This window comes from Carettochelys insculpta, chromosome 1 (assembly GCF_033958435.1).
Source record: "Carettochelys insculpta isolate YL-2023 chromosome 1, ASM3395843v1, whole genome shotgun sequence".
Taxonomy (NCBI): domain Eukaryota; kingdom Metazoa; phylum Chordata; order Testudines; family Carettochelyidae; genus Carettochelys; species Carettochelys insculpta.
This window is the reverse complement of record NC_134137.1, coordinates 262,125,422-262,148,290: the sequence shown is the minus strand read 5'-3', so window position 1 is coordinate 262,148,290 and position 22,869 is coordinate 262,125,422. Positions and strand designations below refer to the sequence as shown.

General features: G+C 47.4%; 1 protein-coding gene across 1 annotated transcript in view; it reads right to left on the bottom strand.

Annotated features, from left to right (window-relative positions):
• Window positions 1-3,912: 3,912 nt before the first annotated feature.
• The window catches only part of CACNA2D4 (calcium voltage-gated channel auxiliary subunit alpha2delta 4), a 191,074-nt gene continuing 172,117 nt past the window's right edge, over window positions 3,913-22,869 (bottom strand). The window contains exons 32-38 of the mRNA XM_075000558.1: window positions 22,013-22,065; window positions 19,962-20,017; window positions 18,759-18,779; window positions 12,592-12,709; window positions 7,509-7,621; window positions 5,639-5,721; window positions 3,913-4,048 (exon numbers count right to left, since the gene is read on the bottom strand). Of these exons, the coding sequence (XP_074856659.1) occupies window positions 3,953-4,048; window positions 5,639-5,721; window positions 7,509-7,621; window positions 12,592-12,709; window positions 18,759-18,779; window positions 19,962-20,017; window positions 22,013-22,065 (540 nt within the window). The 3' untranslated portion in view covers window positions 3,913-3,952. The remainder of the gene's footprint in view (window positions 4,049-5,638; window positions 5,722-7,508; window positions 7,622-12,591; window positions 12,710-18,758; window positions 18,780-19,961; window positions 20,018-22,012; window positions 22,066-22,869) is intronic.

The following is a 22,869-nucleotide window of genomic DNA, read 5'->3' as shown; positions in this document are numbered from 1 at the left end:
TCGGGGAAGTGACCTACATGCTGTCCGGCACCTGTGCAGCTGCTGATGGAAAAGGTCAGCAGGGGAGGGTCCAAATATGGAACAATTAGTCCCTTTTAAAAAATAAGTCAGGATGCCTTCCCAAATACAGGACTGTCCTGCCTAATACAGGATGGATGGTCACCCCACTCCCATTTGAACTTAGAAATTCCATGTGTACTAAGCAGAGGTACTTATGACTTAATTGGCCACCAGGGAGGCATCCTATCATTCTTATTTCAAAATTGGGCTCTCTAATATGAACACTCCGTCTCTAAATGCTCTTGCAGGGCAAATGCACTTTTCAGAAATTATTTATTTTGATGTTAGAATGTGGAAATAACTTATTTCTGAAAAACCCTGAAGTGTAGACATAGCCTCTGTCACAGCCCCCTCAGGGAGCACAGAAGGCTGATTTCTGCACTCATTTGATCCCAGAGCACATTAGCAGCACCATGGGCAAGAAAGGACCACACTTCTCCAAGGCTGCTTGGTTTCTTTTTTTTTTCTTTTTTTGATCCCTATTTCTCCTTCATCAGGTGCCGCCACTCATGCATCTGATGAAGCGGGTCTTTGCCCACAAAAGCTTATGCTCCCAAATATCTGTTAGTCTATAAGGTGCCACAGGACTTCTTGTTGTTCTCGTAGCTACAGACGAACAGGGCCACCTCCCTGATATTTCTCCTTGTTTTCTTTTTGTAAGTGCTTCTGGAAAAATTTGGCAGCTTTTACAATACCCTGTTGGGTAAACTCTTAAGGTTTGCCGTACACTTATCTGGTCAGTGCAGCTCTTGCTTCCTTGTTGAGGGGGGTCTGGAAAGCAGAGACTCTGCTGGCACTGGCTTTGCGTAAGTCCCTGTTTGTTTGGGCTTTGCCAGAGTGCAGTTGTGTAGCATTCTGTGAGGCTGACAAGGCTCACTTGCTGCCCTTGCCTTCTCCCCCACAGTAAGCCTGGCTGTCACAGCATTAACAGGTCTATAAATTGTGTTCCCGCTCTGTGAGCAGCAGGGAGTCCCAGGCAAACAGCATCCAGCACTGGCCAAATGGTGTTGCAGGTTAGTAACTGAAGCCCAAGAGGCCGCCTCCATCAGTCAGAGCAGCAGAGCTTATGGGGACAAAGGAAAGGGGGGAATGACTGCGAAATCTCTCTAAATGCACCATAACAAAATGCACTGTTACTAGTTAAAAGGCTGCAAGAGAAACAGATGGACTGGACCAGAGTCGGGATAGGTGAGTGAGCTGCTCGCCTTCTCCTCCATGCCAGGGCAGGCTGGAGGTTGTTGCAGCAGGGGAAGCCGCTGGAGCTGCCCAAAGAGCTTGGAGAGAGCAGGAGATGCCAGGAGGCCTCTGTCCCAACATCCCCTTTAGATGCTGGCAGCTCCTATCTTGCTAGCTACTTTTTTTTGTCCTTTCCTTCATGCCCTATCCAAGTTCTACAATGGGGAAGGTGGACCTATTGTGAAAGGGGCAGGGGCTGGCTCAGGGACAGCTGGAGCAAGAGATGGCAAATAATGGAGAGCCATGGGAAGGGGGAGAAAATGATAGAACTAACAATGCTCGTTGCTGGACTAGGCTTGAATGATTTTTGCCTCATTATTATTTGTGCTATGGCAGCCCTCAGTGGCATTCCTCCTGGGCCCAACTGAGAGCACTGCATGCTGGGAGATGTAGTGTCCACATCTGTGTTTCTAAATAAGGCAGCTGCCATTTTTCCATTTTAGGCAGATCAGACCCAGACCTTGAGCTCCTGGCAAGCTGCCAACACAGCTACAGAGGGGGCACAGCTCATTTGCCCCCAAGTCATAGGCTCTGCCAGAGCTGTAAATGCCCACCCATGGACTGGAGTTGCTTGGTGTTACAGTAAATTCTTGATATCCGGCATCCAGGGAGCCGGGAAGCTGCTGCCTATTCAAATATTCTGGCTACTACTAGAGCAGTATACCCAGCGCTGAATAACACAACAGAAAAACGAGAGCGGAAATGGGCCCCGGGTGGCCAAAGTCTCCCACCTAAGGAGTTTTGGAGGTTTAAGTTAAATCAAGTCTGCTGCCGTGACACACCCTGCTTTGCCTATCGCTGTTTATAGTGAAGGTGAATCTGGAGCAATTTAGATGGTTTCCCACTCCCTCAAAGATCAGCTCTTGGCACATGCATTTTACAGAGAAAAGCGGAACCAACGTCCACCACCACCAGGCTTGAGGGGCAATTCTGCAGATGGGTGATAATGCAGCATATTGTTCCCGGTCTCTTTCCAGAAGTACCCACATACAGTCGCAGACTGTTGCCCCACTGCCAACATCAGCTAAGCAGCTCTGGGCAGCGTGAATAGTTCACAGGGAGTGGTAGAGAGAGGCGCCTGCCCACCTCACTTATGTGCAGCCTGGAGGGATGCAGGGCAGAGCCGAGTGGCCTGGCTTCCCCCCGAAAGGTGGGATGTTGCTCTGGCGCTCTGTACACAAACCCTAGTCCCAACACTGCTTCTTCATGCTCCCCAGTGTCCCCTGGCCAGAGCTACTGGGCTGTGAGTTATGCCAGTTATTTGAGTGTCGGTTACTCAAATACTGGTTAAACAAGAGTTTACTGTGCAAGGCTGAGCTCGGTCCCGCATATGATTCAACGCACCTTAACTATCTGTCTAAAAGAGGTCCTGTGGTTGTTTTTATTAAAGAGACAACAGTAAACGCTTTATTTTTAAAAAGAAAAACTCATGCTCCCTCCTCCCCTATCATTGACTGTAATGACCAGAAACACGTGCCTGGCAGCTGGAAACAACCAGAATCCATAGCGAGGGACCACTGCAGGTTCCAGCCCAGCCTGAGGCCTCCGCAGTGATTAGGACAGCACAGCTCTGGGGACAGTGCTTGCTTAGCTATGTCAGCAGAGAAAGAGGCCTGGCAGCACCAACCCAACTGCTAGTCTCTCTTCTTTTTACAGCTCGTGGGTGTGGAGGAGCCGTTTGATTTTGTGTTGCAGGCAGACAGGCACTGTTCCCTTTTGGATGCAGGCCTGGTAGAATTTCAAGTATATTGAGACGCTTTTGAGAGAAGTCAGTTCTGGGTCCAAAGCTCCAGGGCAGTTTCTGCTGGACTATGCACTACTTCCTCTGCTCAGAGCTCCTGTTAGTCAGTGCAATCCCCGTGCTGAACTCTATAACACTGAGGAGAGGAATCTGGACATCAGGACCCACCTTCTTGTGCACAGCATCAGTGTGGTATTTTTTGTTTGCTATGGCCTCACTGGCTTCCTCCCATTGCACAAAGAATCCATGATGCTCAGAATCCTCGGTTCCAGTGCACAATATGTTCAGTAAAATATCTAGTCTGTGGCTGTTCCTGAAGGGCCAGGTGTGCCCAATTTAAACCATCTTGCATGGTAAATTAGCCTGGCACAGTATGACAAGGCAGATGATATGCAGGTTTAGGTGGGTGGGGGGTGGGTGGCCCAAGTGAAATCCTCACTGCTTCTGCATGCAGTCCTCCATTAGCAGTGTAAAGGAGGTCAGAACCAGCCCACAGAAGATGAAATCCAAGGTTGGTAGAGCCTCTACTTCCCTCAGTCCCTCCAATCTGTGGGGTTCTGTCCCCACCACTGGGCATATCCCATCCAATCATTGCAATGAGTTAATCCCATTTGAGCCATAGCTGTGGGGCCCGGGACTAAGTTGCAAGTTCTTCTGGAAGTAATAGCTTCCATTGCAAACACTCAACTGAACTAAAGCCTTTCTCTGAGAGACAGGCCAGCATGGGAGAGGTCTCTAATTCCTTGTTCAGACAAGTCCCAAGAAATTGCAAAGTCCAGATGTTGTGGGTACCTCCCCTCCAACAGCTTCAGCTTCAGCTCCAGTGCTGTGTCTCAGCCTGTCCCACAGAAATAATGGACTCCTTTTATTATCTTCCACCTTTCTGCAAGCTGTAAGGATCGTGGTTCGACTCTGTCATCGGAGGAGGAGCGCAATAGTGACCGGTGCTAGCAGGAGTAACGTCAGCGAGGCAGAGATCTCAGCAGCTCCACCGCAGTCCTGAGCATTCTCCTGTGGACAAATGAGAAGGCAGCCCAAGATCAGCCAGTCTCATTCTAGGGTCACAAGAGGGCAGGGAAAATGCTTCAGCCTGCTGCTAGGAGAGGGGAAGCAATGCAGAAGGGCCCCTGGGACGTAGGAGCTGGAGGCTGCAGCCAGAGACAGCCAAATGCTGTGGGACAGTATCATGCCAAGAGCAAGGGCTTCAGGGTGGAGGCCTCCATGATCATGACACACATCCCTGTAGACGGCTGTAAAGCCAAGAGTCCTAAATCTGTCAGCCCGCTGAGCCCCCATGCAGCAGTGCCATGTGTTGCTCCTCCGCCTCTGAGTGCTGTGGGAGTGAATCAGTGCTTGAAGCTAGGCTCCCAAAGCCTGCAGGGACTTACCCCTTGTGCAGCCCCACGGAGGCCCTTTGCACGCAGCCAGCTCCATGTACCTTTGTATTGGCTTTGAGTGTTTCATGCACAGCTGGTTAGTGGTGCAAGGATCTACACTTCTGCCCCTAGGTGCAGTAGCTTGAGACGGCAAAGTCTCTTAGTTCCATGGCTGGCTGCATATGTACAGGCGTGGCCATTGGCTATCCCCTCCTCCCCCATGGCTGGGGGCTGGTGTGGGCTAAGATCTTATGGTTCAAAAACAAAGGCCTCTGCCACTACGCTTGCCAGGTGTTTGGGTTTTGAGTGGCGCGCTGGTCAGAGGGACTCTGGTGGCTGATCAGGCTATTGAAAGGTTGGGTGGTGCTAGGTTGGCAGGCTCCTTACTTGGTTCTGTGCAGGTCCCTAGAAGCGGCCAGCACGTCCCTCAGGTTCCCAGGCTTAGAGGTGGCTGGGGAGCCTCCATGTGTTCTCCCCACTCTGAGACCAGCTCCCACTAGCCAGGCGCTGCGGCCACTGGGAACTGCGGGGCCCACAACTGCAGGCCTAGGCGCCACAGGGACATACCAGCTACTGGTAGGGAGCTGCCTGAGGTACCTGCCATCTGGAACCTCCCCCCCTTTTTCCCTTCAGATGCCCCAATGCCCCCCCCACACACCCGTACTTCCTCCCAGAGCCCACCTCCTGCTCCACAAACCCCTCATCCCTGGCCTTGCGCTACAGCCCCTGCCCCAAGCTGTATCCTGCACCTAAGCCCTGCTCTGGCCCAGAGCCCACTCCTGCAACCTGAAGCGCCTCCTTTCTGGCCCACCCGGGAGCCTGCAACCCCTGCCCAAGTCTGGTGAGAGTGCACGAGTGAGCATCGGGCAACGCAAGCAATGGAGGGAGTGAGTAGTGGGGGGTAGGGGCAGGGCAAGAGGGTTCTGTTTGGTGTGATTGGAGAGCTGCTAACCCTGTGTGTCGCTTGGCCTTAAGCAATTCCCCATTACGTGTCCCCTGTTAGGTGTATTATGTGTTGGGCGCACTGGGCGTGGAGACTCCATAAAGAGGCTGGGAGAAAAGGTCATCCCCTTAACTGTGCCCTCTTCACAGCAAAACCCACACAGCCTTGGCACAGTCACGTGCTCGGGGCATTGCTGAGCCTGTGCAGTAGGTGCAGCGCTGGGACTGAGGCCCAATACCCAGCCGCCCGCCCCCCACCCTCATCTGCAAAGTCCCACGGTACCTCTGGATGGAACGCATGGCAGGTATCCGGCCGCCGCCTCAGTTTCTGGGAGCGCATCCTGTCACACTTCACTGACGCATTATGTGCAGTGCCATTAAGCCCAACAGTCATGTTCGGCAAGGGAGAAAAGCAGCCTCACCAAAAGCCTGTGAGGTCCCTTGGGCATCCAAGCAAGGCTATGAGTGAGTCTTAGAGCTGTGGCCTAGGAATGCCGACGGGGGGGGTGCTAAGTGGGGACGGGGCAAACGCAGCATCGGATGGCTAGTGTCACAGGATGGAAAAACCAAGTACTCTGCGGCATGGCAGCAAGAGAGCAGGACAAGAAAGCACAGGCTGGCGCTGGGCTGGGGAGGGAGCACACGGCCCAGGCTGAGAAGACAGAAATGCTTAGCTGCTTCACTTCCTGCTGCCAGGAGTGTGGGGACAGACAGTGTATTGTGAGCAGTTAATGCAGCAAGGGCATGAGCCTGTGTGACTGAACTAAAGACATGGCTGCTGTAGATGACTTACCTCGCTGCAGAATAAATGTGCCCACTATTTGCAGACATCTGGTCTCCCAGCACTCTCATGGCTGTGCTTTCTAACCCAAGCCCATGGTCACTCACCCCTGCCCCGCTACCGTGGCTATTTGTTAATGAGTCATTACGTTTCCTAGTGAGCTGGCTGTGAGCCTGCTCAGGGCGCACACAGGTGATACCAGGCACAGCGATCAGTGGCCTGTAGGGAAGTATCTATCTGCCACACCTTCCCCTAATGCTCTCAGGTGAAGGCAACTGGGAAGTTGTGTTTCCAGTTACTGAGGCTACCTGCAATCATGGTTTAGCAGTTCCATAGTGTAGGGTGCCAGGGTGTTTTGTGGTTGAGGCTTTGCCTTGGGTGCAAGACAGTAATGTTTCAACTTCTGCCTCAACAACAGGGTTCCTGTGTCAGTGTGGGCAAGACAATGCTTTTATGCCTCAGTCTTCCCATCTGTAAAGTGGGGCTAACAATATTATTCTGCCTCTCCGAGGTGCAGGGCCACTTAGTCTGTAAGCAGGTGTGACCCATTTTCAGATCAGACACTAGTGCTCTTTAAAAAAATTACAGCCAGTCTCCTCCTCTGAGGGCTAGGTTGTCTAGTGTATTCAAAGAAGGTGCTGCCTCTGGAAGGGCTGGTGAACCAAGAAGTGTGTTCCCTGGAATCCCAGTGTCAGGTGCAAAATGCCCTTTGTTGCAGCCTGTGCAAATAGGTAATGGCCAGTCCACAAGGGAAGGGTTGGCTCAAACTTTGGTTACTTTCCTGGCCAGCAGGTAATGCAGACGGGGCAGTGACAGCAAGGGAAAGGCTGTGTTGTAACTTAACAAGTTACAGCTCAGTCACTAGGCCTCACATATTTGTGCAAGGGAGTGATGGGATGCGAGGCGCCCTTTGCACCCCTGCCTGGGCTACGCCTCATTGCTGGAGTCACTACTGGACTGCTGCTCCCTTATCCAGGGGTGTCCCCAGGCAGGGGCACAAGCAGTGAGCATAGCAATGCTGCCTGCACTGGAGCGCCTGCATAGCAGTAAATGGCCGGCCTAGCACTCTGCTCATCACAAGGGAGCCCACTTGTCAACACAGTGCTCAAAAGGGGGAGGTTTCTTGGCTGGTTAAAAAAGGAAGACTTTCATTCACCCCTCCTGGCTCTAGCTCCCTGCTCCCCTACCATGCTGGCCTGTGGTACCCTCACTGGCATACGGCTGTTATGAGCCACGCTTCAGTGCTTTGTCCTCCCTTCTCTTCCCCACGTGCTAGTTGCTACAGGAACAGATGCTCCCAGCCCTCCCCTTCCACAGACTAATTGTTGCAGTGGGAGAACAGAAGAAACAGCTGCAGTGTCTAGAAGGATATATTTGACTTCTTTTGCTTCCAGGAGGACAGGTGGGTAGGTGCTGCAGTCACAGGCAGCATTGGTAACCACGAGCAGCAGGTTACTCTTGGCGATTTGCTGCACTACAAACATCCTGTAGGGACAGTAACAGAGAGGAAGCCGTGCTAGTCTATATACTATCAAAACAAAAAGCAGTCCAGTAGCATTTTAAACATTAACAAAATAATTTATTAGGTGATGAGTTTTCATGGGATGGACCCGCTTCTTCAGACCACAGCCAGACCAGAACAGACTCAATATTTAAGGCACAGAGAACCAAAAATAATGATCAAGGTGGACAAATCAGAAAATAAATTATGATGGTGAGCAAATCAGAGAGCAGAGGGGCAGAAGGGGGTGAGTCAAGAATAGGCGCTCTGTGCCTTAAATATTGAGTCTGTTCTGGTATGGCTATGGTCTGAAGAAGTGGACTTATCCTGTAGGGAGGAGAGAAAGAAATCACCCACCCTCAAAGCACCTGGTTAGAACCGCTGACAGGGACATGGCAGCCCAGGATGCTAATGTCCATGAGTAAGGAACAGGAGAACAGCTACTGGAAAGGAGAGGTGACCGAAGGGAAAGTGCAGGAAAGGTAGGGGAACGGGAAACAGAGAATGCGAGGGATGAAGCAGCGACGTTCAGCTTATAGGTCTTCAGATAATACCAAACTCATTTGCATTTTAAACAGCCAAACTAGACAAATGTATGTACATGTACATATATATGTACATCTGTACACACAGTTATGTGTGTATTTACAAAACAAAAAAGCAGTCCTGTTGTACTTTAAAGACTAACAAAATAATTTATTAGGTGAGGAGCTTCTGTGTGACAGATCCACGTCTTCAGAGCTGGAAATTTTGTTAGTCTTTAATGCGCTACAGGACTGCTCTTTTGTTTTGTGACAATACAGACTAACACAGCTACCTTGTGTGTGTATGGTAGATAGTGTTTTAGACTGGTAAACATTTGCATTGGTGGGAGCAGCTTGGATGAGGAAAAATAGAAAAATGGTAATACAAAAAGCAGCACATTCATGTTATGTGGTTGAAAGTTGCTTGCTGCCTCTTTGCAGTTGCTGAGTTTTGTGCCATTATCATCTGAAGCTCCACTTTATAGTGCCTCTCTGTCTTATAGCTGCATGTAAATGTAGTCTGAAAGGTATCTGCATGGGTCTGATACAGCCTTACACATCATTACACACCCCAGTACTCACCTGCCTTTACATGTGCTACCCCTTTCTCTGACACATGCTCTCAGGAAGGGAACAACTCTGAAACTTTGCTGAAGTCACAGCCCCATATCTGAGTGCAACAACCTCTCCCTGCCCATTTTGCTAAGTTACGTATGACTGGAGCCAAGTGAATTTTTTTCAATTAATAGATTTTTTTCATTGACAAATGCATTTTGCTGCTCTGAAACTATTTATGAATTTGGGTAACGTTTGATAACTAGTTTTGGCTGAGAAGAAAACTGAATTATCCCCTTTCTCCCCACAGTGACATAGTCAATGTGTTTCATTTCACATTTTTATTTTGAACAGTTGGTATGGTTTGAGTTTTGTATTTCATAACACATAGGATTCAACTTCGCACTATCTTTTGTTTAAAAAAAAAAAAACCTAAACATGGGGGGCAGTAATAAGCCCCCCCCTTTACACCCACCCCTGCCCCCTGCATGGGCCATCACAAAGTGAAAAACTTCATTTCAAATTATCCAAATGATTATGTTTGATGAGAACCAATTATTTTTTTTTCCAGTCCCCAAACCAAACAAGAACCAACCCTCAAGCCCTAGTGGCAAGAAGTCCCTGGAAGCATGCGTGAGTGGCAGTGCTCTGCTGCCCTCTGCTGGCAGCTTGAGGGGGATACTCTGTAGTCCACACTGCCGATAAGGGGCCATTTCCACCCGGACTGAATAGATCTTGTCAGCGCTGGCCCGCCCCTTTACTGGGACCCCCCCGCCCTTTAAATCCTCCTCTGAACCTCCCCGCCCCCACTCATGCATCTGATGAAGCAGGTCTTTGCCCACAAAAGCTTATGCTCCAAAGTATCTGTCAGTCTATAAGGTGCCGCAGGACCTGTCGTTGAGAATGAAGGAAGCTGCTGTGTGGCATTGGACAATCAGAGCGTCTGCATTTTCTTATCAAAAGCAAGCTCCCCACAGGCCAGGACACACAAGCTTAAAGCAGCACCAGACCCTGCCAGAAAAACACATAGAAAACCTGTAGCTCTGGAGATAAGCCCCCAACAACACACTGTTCAAGGTGTGGATCTTTCCCATGCCTACCACAGCATGTGTAAACCTCATCCAGTGCACTAAATGCCCAAGAACAACTGTGGGTGCAAACAGACAATTGCTGTGCTTTTGAACAAACTTGCGTAGAAAAATAAGACAAAGCCCTCGTTACTTGTGGGTGAACTCTTTTCACAAAGGGACCACTCTAAGGCCCCATCCTGAAAAGAAACCTGCGTGAAAGACAAACCTGGGAGCTTGAATTCGTAACTTGGTTAGACATTAAAAAATCAGTCTGGCTAATGGAAGCAGCACAGGAAAAGCCTACCCACCGTCCCTCCACTTCCCCTCAGCCAGACACTGTCTGCAGCTTGGATCTGATCCTGCCTTGCCTGGATCTGGCCTGCAAGGCTTGGGGCTCTCCCCCTTCTCCACAGCAGGGCATTAGTGCTGGAGCTCCGGTACCCTGCCCCAGCCCAGTGACTGAGGTTGGGGGGGCAGGGCGAGACTGAGGGAGGGTGGGGCTCAGCGAATGGGTAGGGCTTTGGGGAAGAAGGGGCAGGTACATTCAGTTTTATGCCATTAGAAAATTGGCCACCCTCTACACGTGCCCTTCCTTCCACAGGATTGCACTGCGAGTGCTCCTTGAGTTGCTTGTCCACTGTGAGGCCCCCTATACGTTTTTCAGTCACTGCTTTCTAGCATTTGGCCCTCTCTGGTGTGATGGCTTGCAGGCCTTGGCCCTAGATAGCTAATAGAGCATTTGTGTTAGAAAGCTGTTTGCTTGACTGGGCCCAGGTTACTAAGTGTTCAGCTAGTGGGGGGTGACCTCACTCTGCCCAGCTGTGCCCCTGTAGGTTTTATCAGCACTGCTTTTATGTTTGCTTCCAGCTCTTGGATAAAACTGGTGCACAGCAGTGGTCCTAGTCAGGGGGCCGACAGACTTGCTGTGCCCTTTGGCGGGGGGGCGGGGCTCCATGCTCTGGAAGGGGTGGGGCTTCAGCTGGAAGGGGTGGGGCAATGGGATAGCTTTCCATGGGCATTCCTCTGCACTGCCCAGAGTGTGTCACATGAGGCTCCAGTGGTGCTTTAAAGGGCTCGCGGCTGCAGCCCCTACCACAGCAGTGGCGGTGGCAACCAGGAATCCTGGGCCATTTTGAATCGCCAGGCCCCGGGGCAGTTTCCCCTTGTGTCTCCCCAGTCGGCAGGCCTGGGACTAGTACTGCACCCTGGGGAGCCTGACTAGAAACTCATCCCCCTTGACTCTCCGATGACTCGCCATTGACTTCTGTTTTTAAGATCTGTCAGTTAGTGTGTAAACCATGTAATATGTAGTCTAGTGACACTGTCTAGTGCCAATCCGAGCGCCATGTGGCGCTACATCAAATGTCTTGCAAAAGTCTATCACAGCGACGCAGTGACTGTTGTCAGCCAAGCTTGTCATCTCTGCAGCATGAGATCAGGTTTAGTTACAACATAGGCGCTGACTCGGTGGGTGCGCTGGGGATGGAGCACCCACAGGATAAAATTAGCAGGTGCTAAGCACCGACTGGCAGCCAAGCTCCTCACTTCCCTTAGCTTCTCTTATCCATCAGTAGCTCCTCTGAGCAACTCCTACCTCTCCCTCTCAGTGCCTTCCACCCACCGCTGTTGCGCAGCATGCAAAGTGCTCTGGGAGGGAGGGGGAGGAGCAGGGACAGGGTGTGCTCAGGGGAGGAGGTGGGGAACAGGTGGGTTGGGATCAGGGGGCAGGGGATGGGGCAGAGGGGAGGCTGAGCACTCCTGGCTTCGGGGGGAAGTCAGCATCTATGGTCGACAAGACCTATTTTCTAAAGCAACTGTGTGAACTAGCATTAATTATACATCTGTTGTTGAATCCTTTATTAGTTGACCCCCACATCAGGTGGTCCATTGTTTGGCCTGAGCCTGACATCAGGCTAATTGGGCTATATTTACCCAGGATCCGTTTGGAGTCCACACTGGGGTTCTATGAAAAAAAAAAGATTTTGCAAAGCCTAGAACCAGCAGAAATGTTCAAAACTGGATTTAAAGATCTCCCGGCAGTGTGTGGGTGGCAAAGACTGCAGTGTTAGGCCAGTGCATGGCAACCCGAAAGGCAAGCTGACTAGAAATGAAGATGTGAAACTTAGCAGCACAAAGAGTGAAAATAAAAAGTCTTGTTTTAATCATTCTTCCTGCTTTAATAAAGTAAGGCTTAGTAAGAGCTGGTCACAGTTTCGCTGTTGGAAAATGGTTTTAATTCAACATTAGAAACGTTCATATTTTAAAAATTTCCCTCTTTGATGAAATTGGAAAACAAGAGATTTACCCATTTTTTGCTTCCTTTGGCTTACAATTTTTCCTTTAGTTCTCTTTTCCCTGCCCTGCTTTTTCTGTGGAAAAATGTAAGGGGGAACAATAGAAAATAGGGATAAAAAGGAAAACTACTGAAAATAAAACCTTCTGAAACACAAAATGTTTGTAAAATTTTGAATTAAAAGAATTGTTCCTCTCTTTAATTGGTACAGAGAAATTGATTTTGCATGTGCATTTGTGGCCCATTTTCCAACTTGCTCTAGGTATTAATAGGAAATTTTGGTTTGTGCTTTATTTTAAAACCAAGGGGTCTGACAGACCTCTGTGTCTACCTCTGCTGACACCCCTCTAAAGGAGAGGTACTTCAGTGATGGTGACAAACAGGCACAGAGTGTTATAGGATTGTTCTCAGATATTGTCAGTCCCTTTCAGGGAGGGTCAGGTGGTATCAACAAATTGGGATGAGCTAGAGGATGCGTAAAGTTGTAATAAAAGGGGCGAGTTCTCTCTTACTTTTGGCAGTCTCTGCACTCAATCAGTCCGTTGGTTTCTTTGATGGTGGTCTCATACACAAAGACAGGGTATTCTGTATCACATGGCTGCAGTGTATCATGTTTCTTTTGCTTGTGAGCTGTGAAGGCAAGAAGGGAGGCAGTGAGAAATGAAGGTTGGACAAAATGAAGTATAGCGATAAAGCCACAAGGTGGTGCAGGAAAACCAGTGTAGGACGAGAAATGTTTCAGATATTACTCTATGGTTACATCAATACAGTAACACTGGGTCTTATCAATACACTTTTTTAAAAAATACTCGTACAATTAAAGCGGTACAACTTCCCTTGTACAGATGCATTATAACACGACCTTATATCAATTTAACTGTTCCCATAGCAAATGAGAATAAGCTAAGCCACTATATGGCACTTTTAGACTGACACAACAGAGTCCTCAGTTGGGGGTGTATTGATTTAACTGTTTTGGTAGAAAAATCGTACTCTTCATCTCATCAACAGCACTGCTTCAAAACCTGTTATGTAGCACAAGCCCTGTTATCTTTGCCTGGGTGAACTCATCTGGCTGAGGTAAATTCAAAGCCTATAATCCACTGTATCTGTTTGTGCACAGAAGAAGTGAAAAGCAGTTACATGTTCAGGGTAGAAATGGCACCAACTTGTAAAATACAGGCTTACCTTCCGATTCTGAAGCCTTGGGGCTATTTATATGTAGAATTTCAACCCATTATGTAGATAGGGACCAACTGCCCAATTCTGATGTGGAACATAAGCCCAGAGCAAATGTCACACTAGCTCAGAACACGAGGCCTAGCTATCAGTATTCATTGAGCTAGTGACTAAAAGCCAGTCAGAACTGGGCTCCGTTATGCCTGACGCTGCCCAAATGTGCTGTAGTCCCTGCCCCACAGAGCTTACATCTAATCCGGTATTAGGGGCAGCAGATTCCACAGGCAGGGGAAGGTGTTCCCTTCCCAAATTGCCTCAAATGGCCCCCACCCATGCTCCATGGAGTCCAGGCCCCCTCTTGCCTGCTGCTCCTGTGCCAGAGGCTGGGGTAGGCAGTTTGGGGCTGCGCCTTGCCACCTGTCCCCCTGACAGTGAGGCTGTTCTGGCCACCCAGTGCTGGGGCTGGCCGGTCCACTGTTGCAGAGATATCTTCATGATCAGGGTTAATTGGCAGGTGTGGCCCAGTAAGACTGGGTCCATGCCATCCAGCTTTCCTCTCCAGTGCTTCGGGGCTAGAGCAGGCTGTGGCCACACTGCATTCTCCCTGGAGCCCCAGGGCTGGGGCTGGGTAGGGGCCAGCAGCATCCAAGGAGAGGGGCTGAGCTCTGGTGGTCAGGGAAGGGTCTGAGGGCTCCCCAAGCCAGAGGCTCACCCACCTATTTCTGGTGTCCAGCACCAGATGCTTCAGAGGAAGGTACAAAAAGCCCTTGTAATGGCCAGCTGTGGAATAATGACCTCTATCACTGCTGATTTTTTTTTCTGAATTCTACTCTCTTTCAATGACACCTTATGACACTGAGTTCCATAGATCATGAGTTCATGCCCTGTGGAAAACAAATTCAGCAAAGAAAGCTAGGAAGGACAATGCAGATACCCAGTGCTTTTTTTGTGTTGGTACTTGCCGGTACTGAGTAACGGCACCTCAGCAGCCCCAGCCATGGGACTGGCTGGGGATGGGGTGGTGGGGAGAGGGGCGGGGAGCTGGCTGAGTACCAGCTTCTCTTTTTTTCATGAAAAATGCACAGCAGATTCCTACTTGGACGATGGGAGAGACCCAGGCGATACTGTGAGGGACTGCTTGCTGGAGAAAATCATCTATCACCATGGCAGTGAGCTGGGGGTTTATCAATCATCAGTCCTACTTTGAGAAACTCAAATGATCAGTTCAAGCCGATAGTGGAACTGAGCTGCCTATCTTCTTTGCAAAATCCACCTACACAACAAGCTAGACAAAGATTTCTGAACACCTGAGACAAAAGGATTGTTGATACGTGTGGGTAGTTTTGTGGTACCCTCTTCTGTAATGACGTTTGGTAGGTGATTTACTTCCAACATAACAGAAGCATGGCAAATCTCACAACTCAAGTCCTTAATCATAGCATAAGGCCATCTGGCTATGCAGGATTCTCCTAGTGATGGAAAAAAATAAATAATCTTCTGACCCACTCCCAGGGTTAAGAACCTAAGGACTGACACACTGCTACTGATCAACAATCAGTTTGTGTAGACCGTCTTTAACAGGCCAATGCTGGATGCTTGCTAGGAAAGTTAAAAAGTTTTCATAACTCTTTAATTTTTCTTTGCTATAGTTATCTGGTGTGCAGGAGGGGGGATTTCTATCTGACCTTAGGTAGGGCTCAGCTTATGCTATGAAGCCAGAGCACCAGTAACTAACTCACTTTTGCATGTCTACTGGCTCTACAGGGCTAACAATAAAAACAAAATAAAACAGGTTTTAATGGGCAAAATCATCAGCCATATCTTGGAAATATCCCCAGAAGAGATAATACTATTAATAATTGTTTATATTACTGTAGTGCCTGGAGATCCCAGCTGAGACCTGGGCCCCATTGTGCTCAGCACTGTACATAAGAGATTGTCCCTGTCCCAAATTGCTAACAAGTTAATAGACAAGACAGACAAAGAGTGAGAGAAAGGCAGGGTTCGAGAACAACATAAAGTCTTGTGGCACCTTATAGACTAACAGACTAAAGGCAGGGTTGTTATTCCTGTCTTACAGATGGAGAACAGAGGCACAGACATAATAAGTGACTTGCGTAGGATCCCATGGACAGCTGAAACAGAGCCAGGACCTGAAGCAAGATCTTGTGTCTGACTCCTGCACCTTAAGCACAAAACCATGGCACATACTGAATACCATTTCACTCAGTCATATGTCTCTGGCTATAGCTGTAGTTTCAGAGCCCCTACTAGTTGTCGGTTGTTCTTGGAGCTTTCCCAGTACACGTCGAACATCTGATACGCTTCTATTTTAATCTTCACAACACTCTCTTTCAATGGGATTCTTTGGCAAATGCCTGAGGGTGTAAATAGTGAACCTTGACTTCAAGTTTCAAGCTTAGTTTGTATGCCACCTCTAATTTCCAGAAGTTAACCCATGGAACTCGTTGCTTCAAGCAACAATAATAACTGTGGGCATCCAGGAAGATCCTGATTATTATGGTGCTGTAGACTATGACCACCCATGATGTCTTTCTGTACATGGGGCTAGAATGCCGCTCCTCTTCCAGAAGTGTAGGTCCCTACCACTTGTGTCAACAGAGAATCTCTTTTACCTGTCATATAGGGCCCGTGATGCAGAACTGAGCAGTTTGATTCTACTCAATACAGGGAAGGGCCTGCTAATCAGTACAGGGCAGTATTATAGAGGGAAATATCACAGTAAGTTTGCAAGGATTAGCTATGTACAGCTATAAAAATAATAGTATCTGCATTTACTCTAGCAAGGGATACAAACTACAAGGGTTCTCCATCTCAGAATCGTGCTCATCTACAAAGCAGGTAACTACATCCTGACGGCAGAGTTAATGTTAAATCAAAACATCATTAAAAGTCGGAGGAGTTATACTATAATGTTGTAAAGGAGGGAAAAATCAGGTCCTTGGCTTTGAAAATTGTACCCTTAATGGACTTGTGAAATGGGAAGATAGGGCCTGGTCCTCAGCTGGGGTAACTGCCCCAGAGCTATGCTGGCCCACGTCAGTTGAGGCTCAGGCCTTAGTTGTTTTAGAAAGGGAACTAAGTCACATTTGAGAAGCTTCAGACACATATGAGCACACCACCACACTCAGCTCTCATGCATCTGACGACACGGGTCTTTGCCCACGAAAGCTTATGCTCCAAAATATCTGTTAGTTTATAAGGTGCCACAGGACTTCTGGTTGTTTTTGAAGATACAGACTAACTTGCTACCTCTCTGATACTCAGCTCTGTGTGTCCCAAGGCCTTGCCGACCTGCAGAGTTGCTTGCAGTATCCTGTGGGTCCCAGGATATGAGAGAGAAGATGAGTGAGGTAATGTCTTTTCTTCAATCAACTTCTGTTGGTGAGAGAGAGACAAGCTTGTGGGCTGCATAGAGCTTGTCTCTTTCGCCCACAGAAGTTGCTCGACTGAATGGCATTATCCATCTCATCTCGTCTTAAACAAAGTTGCAGTGATTTAACTAAAGGCAAATGTGTATTAAACTAACTGAATTAAACCAGTGCAAACTCATTTGTGGACTCTCTCAAAGCAGTTTAAAACTTTATATTGATTTGGCTTCCAGCAGTAAATTTACCAACCTCTGTATGGAACACAAGGCCTAAGATAAATATATTCTGTTTGGAAGTTCATGGATGACTGGTAGCATACATATCACATATAATACATTAAACCTGGAGAGCGCTTCAGCATTCCTTGAGAAGCTACATACTGGACATCAAGGCAATGTCAAAAAACTATGAGTGTGGTAGTCAGAGGTTAGTGAACTGTCAGATCTGACAAACTGCAAATTTGAATCTACACAGCAAGTTATTTCACACTGTCATTATCGCCATCTGCAGTTCCAGAAAGACTTTGTCAGACAGCTGGTAATAAATCCATCTGAGGAACAAGGAACTCATAGCTCCTTGTTATGGACTATATAACCTAGATTGTGAACTCATCCACCGGTGTAAATCATGAGTAATTGCACTGAGGTAAGTGAGGTTATTCTAGAAGTACGTAGAAGTAAAGGATATCAGAATCTGTCCCAAATACAGATTACAGAATTTGCTTGATTGTTTTGTACATCTTAGAAACCTTCATACAATTAAAACATATTTTTCCTGCTGTGTGGAATGCTAGGAATATTCCTTTCTGGGCCACAGCTTTGGGTTGAAAGTATTTTCAGTTTTAATGATTAAAGACTACAGTTTCTATGGTGCTAGGTTTTAAATTCATCCAGAGAGCTAGAAGCCCCCAGATCCATTCAGAGTTTCAAGAAAATGGACTGGATGCCGACTGCAGTGGGAAATCTGTGGAAACTCTTCTTGCTACTTTTCAAATACAGATCTATTCCTTTGAATGGGGGGAACAGCCTGCGGCATTTATGCCTATATTCCCACAACACCTCTTGATTTTCCAGCAATGAAACAGGCTTTGGAAGCACAAGTATGAGCAATGTTGTGGAGTAAGACAGTCACAAAGGTATAACATGATAAGCATTAGCATTATAATGATTAATGCTAATGCCATAAATTCCCTAATATGTTTATTCTGAAAGTCTCTCTTTTTCCCCTCCTTCCTCATCCCAACGTTGCAACAGTGTCCAGAAAATTTAACATCCGGGGCAAAAATCTACAAGTCCATCCTTATGAATAGCAACATGTGCGAAAAACTTCTTCCTGCCACTCCAATCACCCATACCTTGGACTAAAGGCAAATAAAAAAAACACAAACAAAAACAGGGAGATGAAAACTGCAGTCCTAACCTGGACTCAGGAGGGATTTTCAAGGTACCTGTAAGAATGGATTTAAGAACTACCATATAGACACACCAGATGACCTGCATAAAAGAAATGCTGCATTACCGTAGGACTACTAGTGAGGAGGAATTCTGTCATGATGTTGCAAAGGAAAAAAACCTAATATTTGACATACATAGAACAGTGGGGTTTATTTCTTATGGAGGAGTTGATTATCATGTATTCATTTCATGCATAACTCCTGGAAAAAAGACACAGCGATATCTGGCTCACCAAATGCCCTAAAAGGTCTAGCTACTCAAAGCACCACTCATATCTGGTGATGTTATAAAAAGTGGCGGAACCATCCATCACAATTGTGGTAATAATAGGTGAGGCTTTGTCTGGTTAGCCAATTGGTATAGAGATAATGTTTTCCTCTAGACTTCTCTGTGACAGCCCATTTCAACAGCTCAGCAAACAGAAAATATAACGGCACCTCTACCACCATCCTATTGGTTGTTCAGAGAACTACAGTTATGCACTGCTACCTGCGTTACTCTGGAACCTCCCCGCAAATTTAGAACTGTCCTGGGGAAAAGAACAAGGAATGGTTTGCTTGCTCCTTCCCACTTTAAGGCTTCTACTTAAATGCTCTGTGGACCTCTGTTTTCCATTCTTATGATTCTCAAATTGTTCACAGTGAGACTACTTACAATGATGGAAGACGGCCTTGGCTAGCCGAGTCACATAATGAAGATGGGTTCACGTGACAGTCACACAGGATGGTGCCACAGTCAAGGTATGAAGTCACAGGGGGAGGTCATGGATGGAGCAAGGGGAAAATGAAAGAAAGCAGAGAAGGAAATGATGATGAGTAGTGCAGGAAACAGATTCTCTCCCTCCCTACCATGACTAACCCAAAACACATCCATTTAACGTGACACACAGTTATGGGGACAGAATCAAAGCTTCCACTCACTTGTATCTTCTAATAAGGGCTCTTTTGCACACACAGCAAGAATGGATTCTGTAATCTAGCCTCTCCACCCCCACAACCTCTGTGAACCTATGTGATCCTGAAGGAAATATGACACTCTCCGGGGGGGGCCATGCCATTGATATTTAGCATGAATATATATTTGGCATGAAGTTCACACTTGTTTAGAATGCCTACAAAAGGCCCTCACCACAGAAGGCCCTTATTTTGAAGACTTCCATGGGACTTTAAATGGGGCCTAGGCCTCTTGTTAACTCTGTGAACAGGGACAAATTTCACCTTTTTAGTATAAGATTGGATTCTTCAGAAGAGTGGGAGATGAAGAGCAACAGAAGGCCAAATCCCAGCGTGAACTTTGGGATTTGGCCACCTTCTTCAACAGAAGCAGGTGTGACTTGGTAAGGATTTATATATTACACTACAAGCTAATTCATAAAGAGCCTTCCAGCTCCTAATGATGCGTTGCTTTCAACTATTGTACAATGATCTGTTTTCATTGTCTTGATTGACAGATATCCTGGAGAATGTAGTAGGAAATACAAAAATTATGTGGTTTTTAAAAAAGTCTCATCCTGTACAATTTAATATATTGGCTACAGAATTCCTGAGGGAGTCTTCCAACTAAGTCTGTATCACAGCTGACAAATTCAACTAATCCCAGGTGGGGAAAACTTACTGGGATACCAGGGGAGAAGAAACCATTCGATGTTACGTGATATAGTCACTCTTGCCCCAGGCACTGGGAGATTGAAACAAGACGTTCATGCTGAGCGCTTTTCAACTTTGGAATTTCAGTAGGTCTCAAACATGGTGGTAAATAGGACCCAGAGACAGTGCAAAATTTCTCTGTGTAACTCCTTCCTCCAATGGTGCTCTAGCAGTTGTGTGCTATGGGTTGGCTGTACTCCTGCACACTTACCATCTGCCAAGTTCTCTGAGTGCCAGAAGCCACAAATAGTGAACTCCAAAAGAAACCTGACAAAAGAGCAAGAGGAGAAGGTGTTTTACACTAGCTCAGCAGGATATGGGGGTCACAGAGATGGCAGCATGAACTGCCGTGGCCCAAGGAGCCCAAGTCTTAAAATGTGCATTTTCTTACAGCAGAAGCCAGAGACCTTCTCCCTTTCAGAACATCCCTCGGGCTATCAAAGGGGACAGAATGACTTGCTGGACTTCTGGGAAAGGTGGGGGTGGGGGTGGGGGCTGGGAGCTTCGGCTCCATGCTCCTAGAAGGGAGCAGGGCCTTGGGTGAAATGGGTGGGGCAAGGTCAGCCACCCTTTAATGCAATCCAGAGTGCATTGAGTTGCTCCCTCCTTCACGCAGCTATGAAAGCTGGCTGGAGCACACTACCTGGTGCGCCGCCACTGATTTAAAGGGGCCAGGGCTCTGGCTGGGGCCACTCCTGTGGTAGAAGAGGCAGCTGCTGGTAGTCCTGGACCCTTCTGAATTGTCAGACTCTGGGGCAACTGCCCCTCCCCCATCATTATGCCTGGGGCTCTTTGATCTGCTTTGTTCATTTTGCAATGGCTAATTGTGCCCTGTTCCCATAGGACAATGTAGGCAGCCGCTCACCAGTGCATGCATTAGCTCTGTTGCCTTTGAGGGTGAGAAATGACTCAGGGTTATCTATACTACTTTGAAGATCAGCCTGTTCAGGGTCGACCTTGCCGAGTTCAATTTCGCGTGTCTGATAGAGACGTGAAGTCAAACTATATGGGGTTGGCGATTGACCCCTGTATTCTCTGCTAAGGTGACAGTAGGGGAGGTCAATGGGAAAGTTTTTCCCGTCAGCCTTCCTCTGTGTAGACAGCCAGATAAGTCAATTGCAGATAAGTTGATTCTAGCTACACAATTGCTATAGCTAGACTTGCGTATCTGCAGTCGACTTATCTTCCTCGTGTAGGCCAAGCCTCAGTCACCTTGAGCACCAGCTGTCGAGTCAGGATTGCTCACTGTGACAGACACAAGAACTGTGCAAACACAGTGGCAGCAGCAGTGTCTTCCTGGTGAACTAATCTGTATTAAAGATGGCCTGAAGCCTTGAACTCTGCAGCTTGCCCATAGTTCAAGGCTGTTTAAGACTCAGTGCCTCCATTTGGGACCAAGGTAAAGACTGAGCTAAGCTGCAACCTTTGGACCCAGAATCCAGATGTAGAGCTGAACTTGCGATTAGAGCAACGGCACTGGGCAATTTGAGTGCTATGTCTAGTTCTGCCACAGCCTTTGTAATTTGGTGACCTTGGGCAAATCACATGACCACTCTGTGCCTCTGCTTCCCAGTCTGCAAAATGGGAATATTAGTACTTCTGTGTCACATGGGGCTGTGGTGAGGTGCTCAGGTACTGTAGCAATGAATGTCACAGAAATGCCTACACAAAAGAACCTTGGTGTTACAAACATCAGAATTATGAACTGACCAGTCAACCAGACATTTGGAACCAGAAATACACAATCAGGCAGCGGCAGAGCCCAAACAAAAAAGCAAATATAGTACAGAACTCTGTTAACCATAAACTACTATAAAAAAGGGAAAGCACCTCAGTCTCTTCTAATTTTTTCCGTCCATGGGCAGAATAAACTTTGTTATGTGCACCTAGGCGCGTGTGGATGTGCACCACCATAGAAACACATGCTGGTGGCTGTGGGTGGCTCTGGGCACTCTGCTGATCAGCTGGACGGTACCTGAATCTCTCTTGGGCAGGTGCCCCAAGCTCTCCACTTACAGAGAACACTGACAAGTAGCATTTTTCTTCTGCGTTGTAAAGATTCAGAGCTGTATTAAATCAATGTTCAGTTGTAAGCTGTTGAAAGAACCCCCATCATGCTTTGTTCACAGTTATCACAGCTATACCCTCCATCCTGGAGTTGTTTGTAACTTGGGGGTTCTACTGTAGTCACATCTTAACCAGGAGCCTATGCTTGTAGAGCCCTTCCCTGTTGGTGTGATCCTCCCATACTGTTGTACTCACATGAGGAAATCGTTTATCAGCCACTTCACTGCAGCAAGAAAGATATAAATGGGCTGAAGAAAAAGAAAAAAATGAGAAATACCATAAAGATAAGCCCACAGTGAAGACAATCATCCTGCAGGACTCAGCATTTCATCTAGGTTCTGCTGAGGATGGGTTAGAACTTGAGCACTTGGAATCAATGGGAAACTTGCAAAATGAACTAAAAGCCAGCGGAATCTCCTTGCTAATATCTCATCACCTCCACATCAGGTCAGAAACCGCATCACAAATGTCCATAGAGCTTTGAAGATATATTACTTGATGACCTCCCAATGGTATTGATGATTTTGAAAGCACAGAGCAAGGAGGAAATAAACCTACTAAACGGGATAATGCCATTTTAGAATGCTATTAGCTGATGGTAAGTGGTAACTTTGGTACAAGTTGTGGTTTTAGTAGCCTTGCACTAAATTAAGCATTGTTTGCTTTTGATAACAGCATCTTAACTTCACAGCCATGCATACTTTCTGTAAACTGGATTGCCTAGTGCCCAAGCTACCTACCTTTTTAGGTATTTCCTGGCCTAAGTTCTATTCTCAGAAGGTTTATCTTTGGTTCCTCTATTCCAGGGGTCAGCAACCTCCAGCTCACGTGCCAAGAGTGGCACATGAGACAACTTTCATTGGCATGTGAGACAGGAGCTTAGCCTCACATCTCTTCCCCCATGCAGCCGGGAGCTTGCTCAAAGCCACGCTGCCTGAGGATCAACAAAAGACCAGCCAATGCTACCAACCACCACCTAACCGGCAAAGCTCTGCATCTTAATTATTTATTAATGAAGCTGTTGCAAGCAGGACTTTTGGATTACATCTACA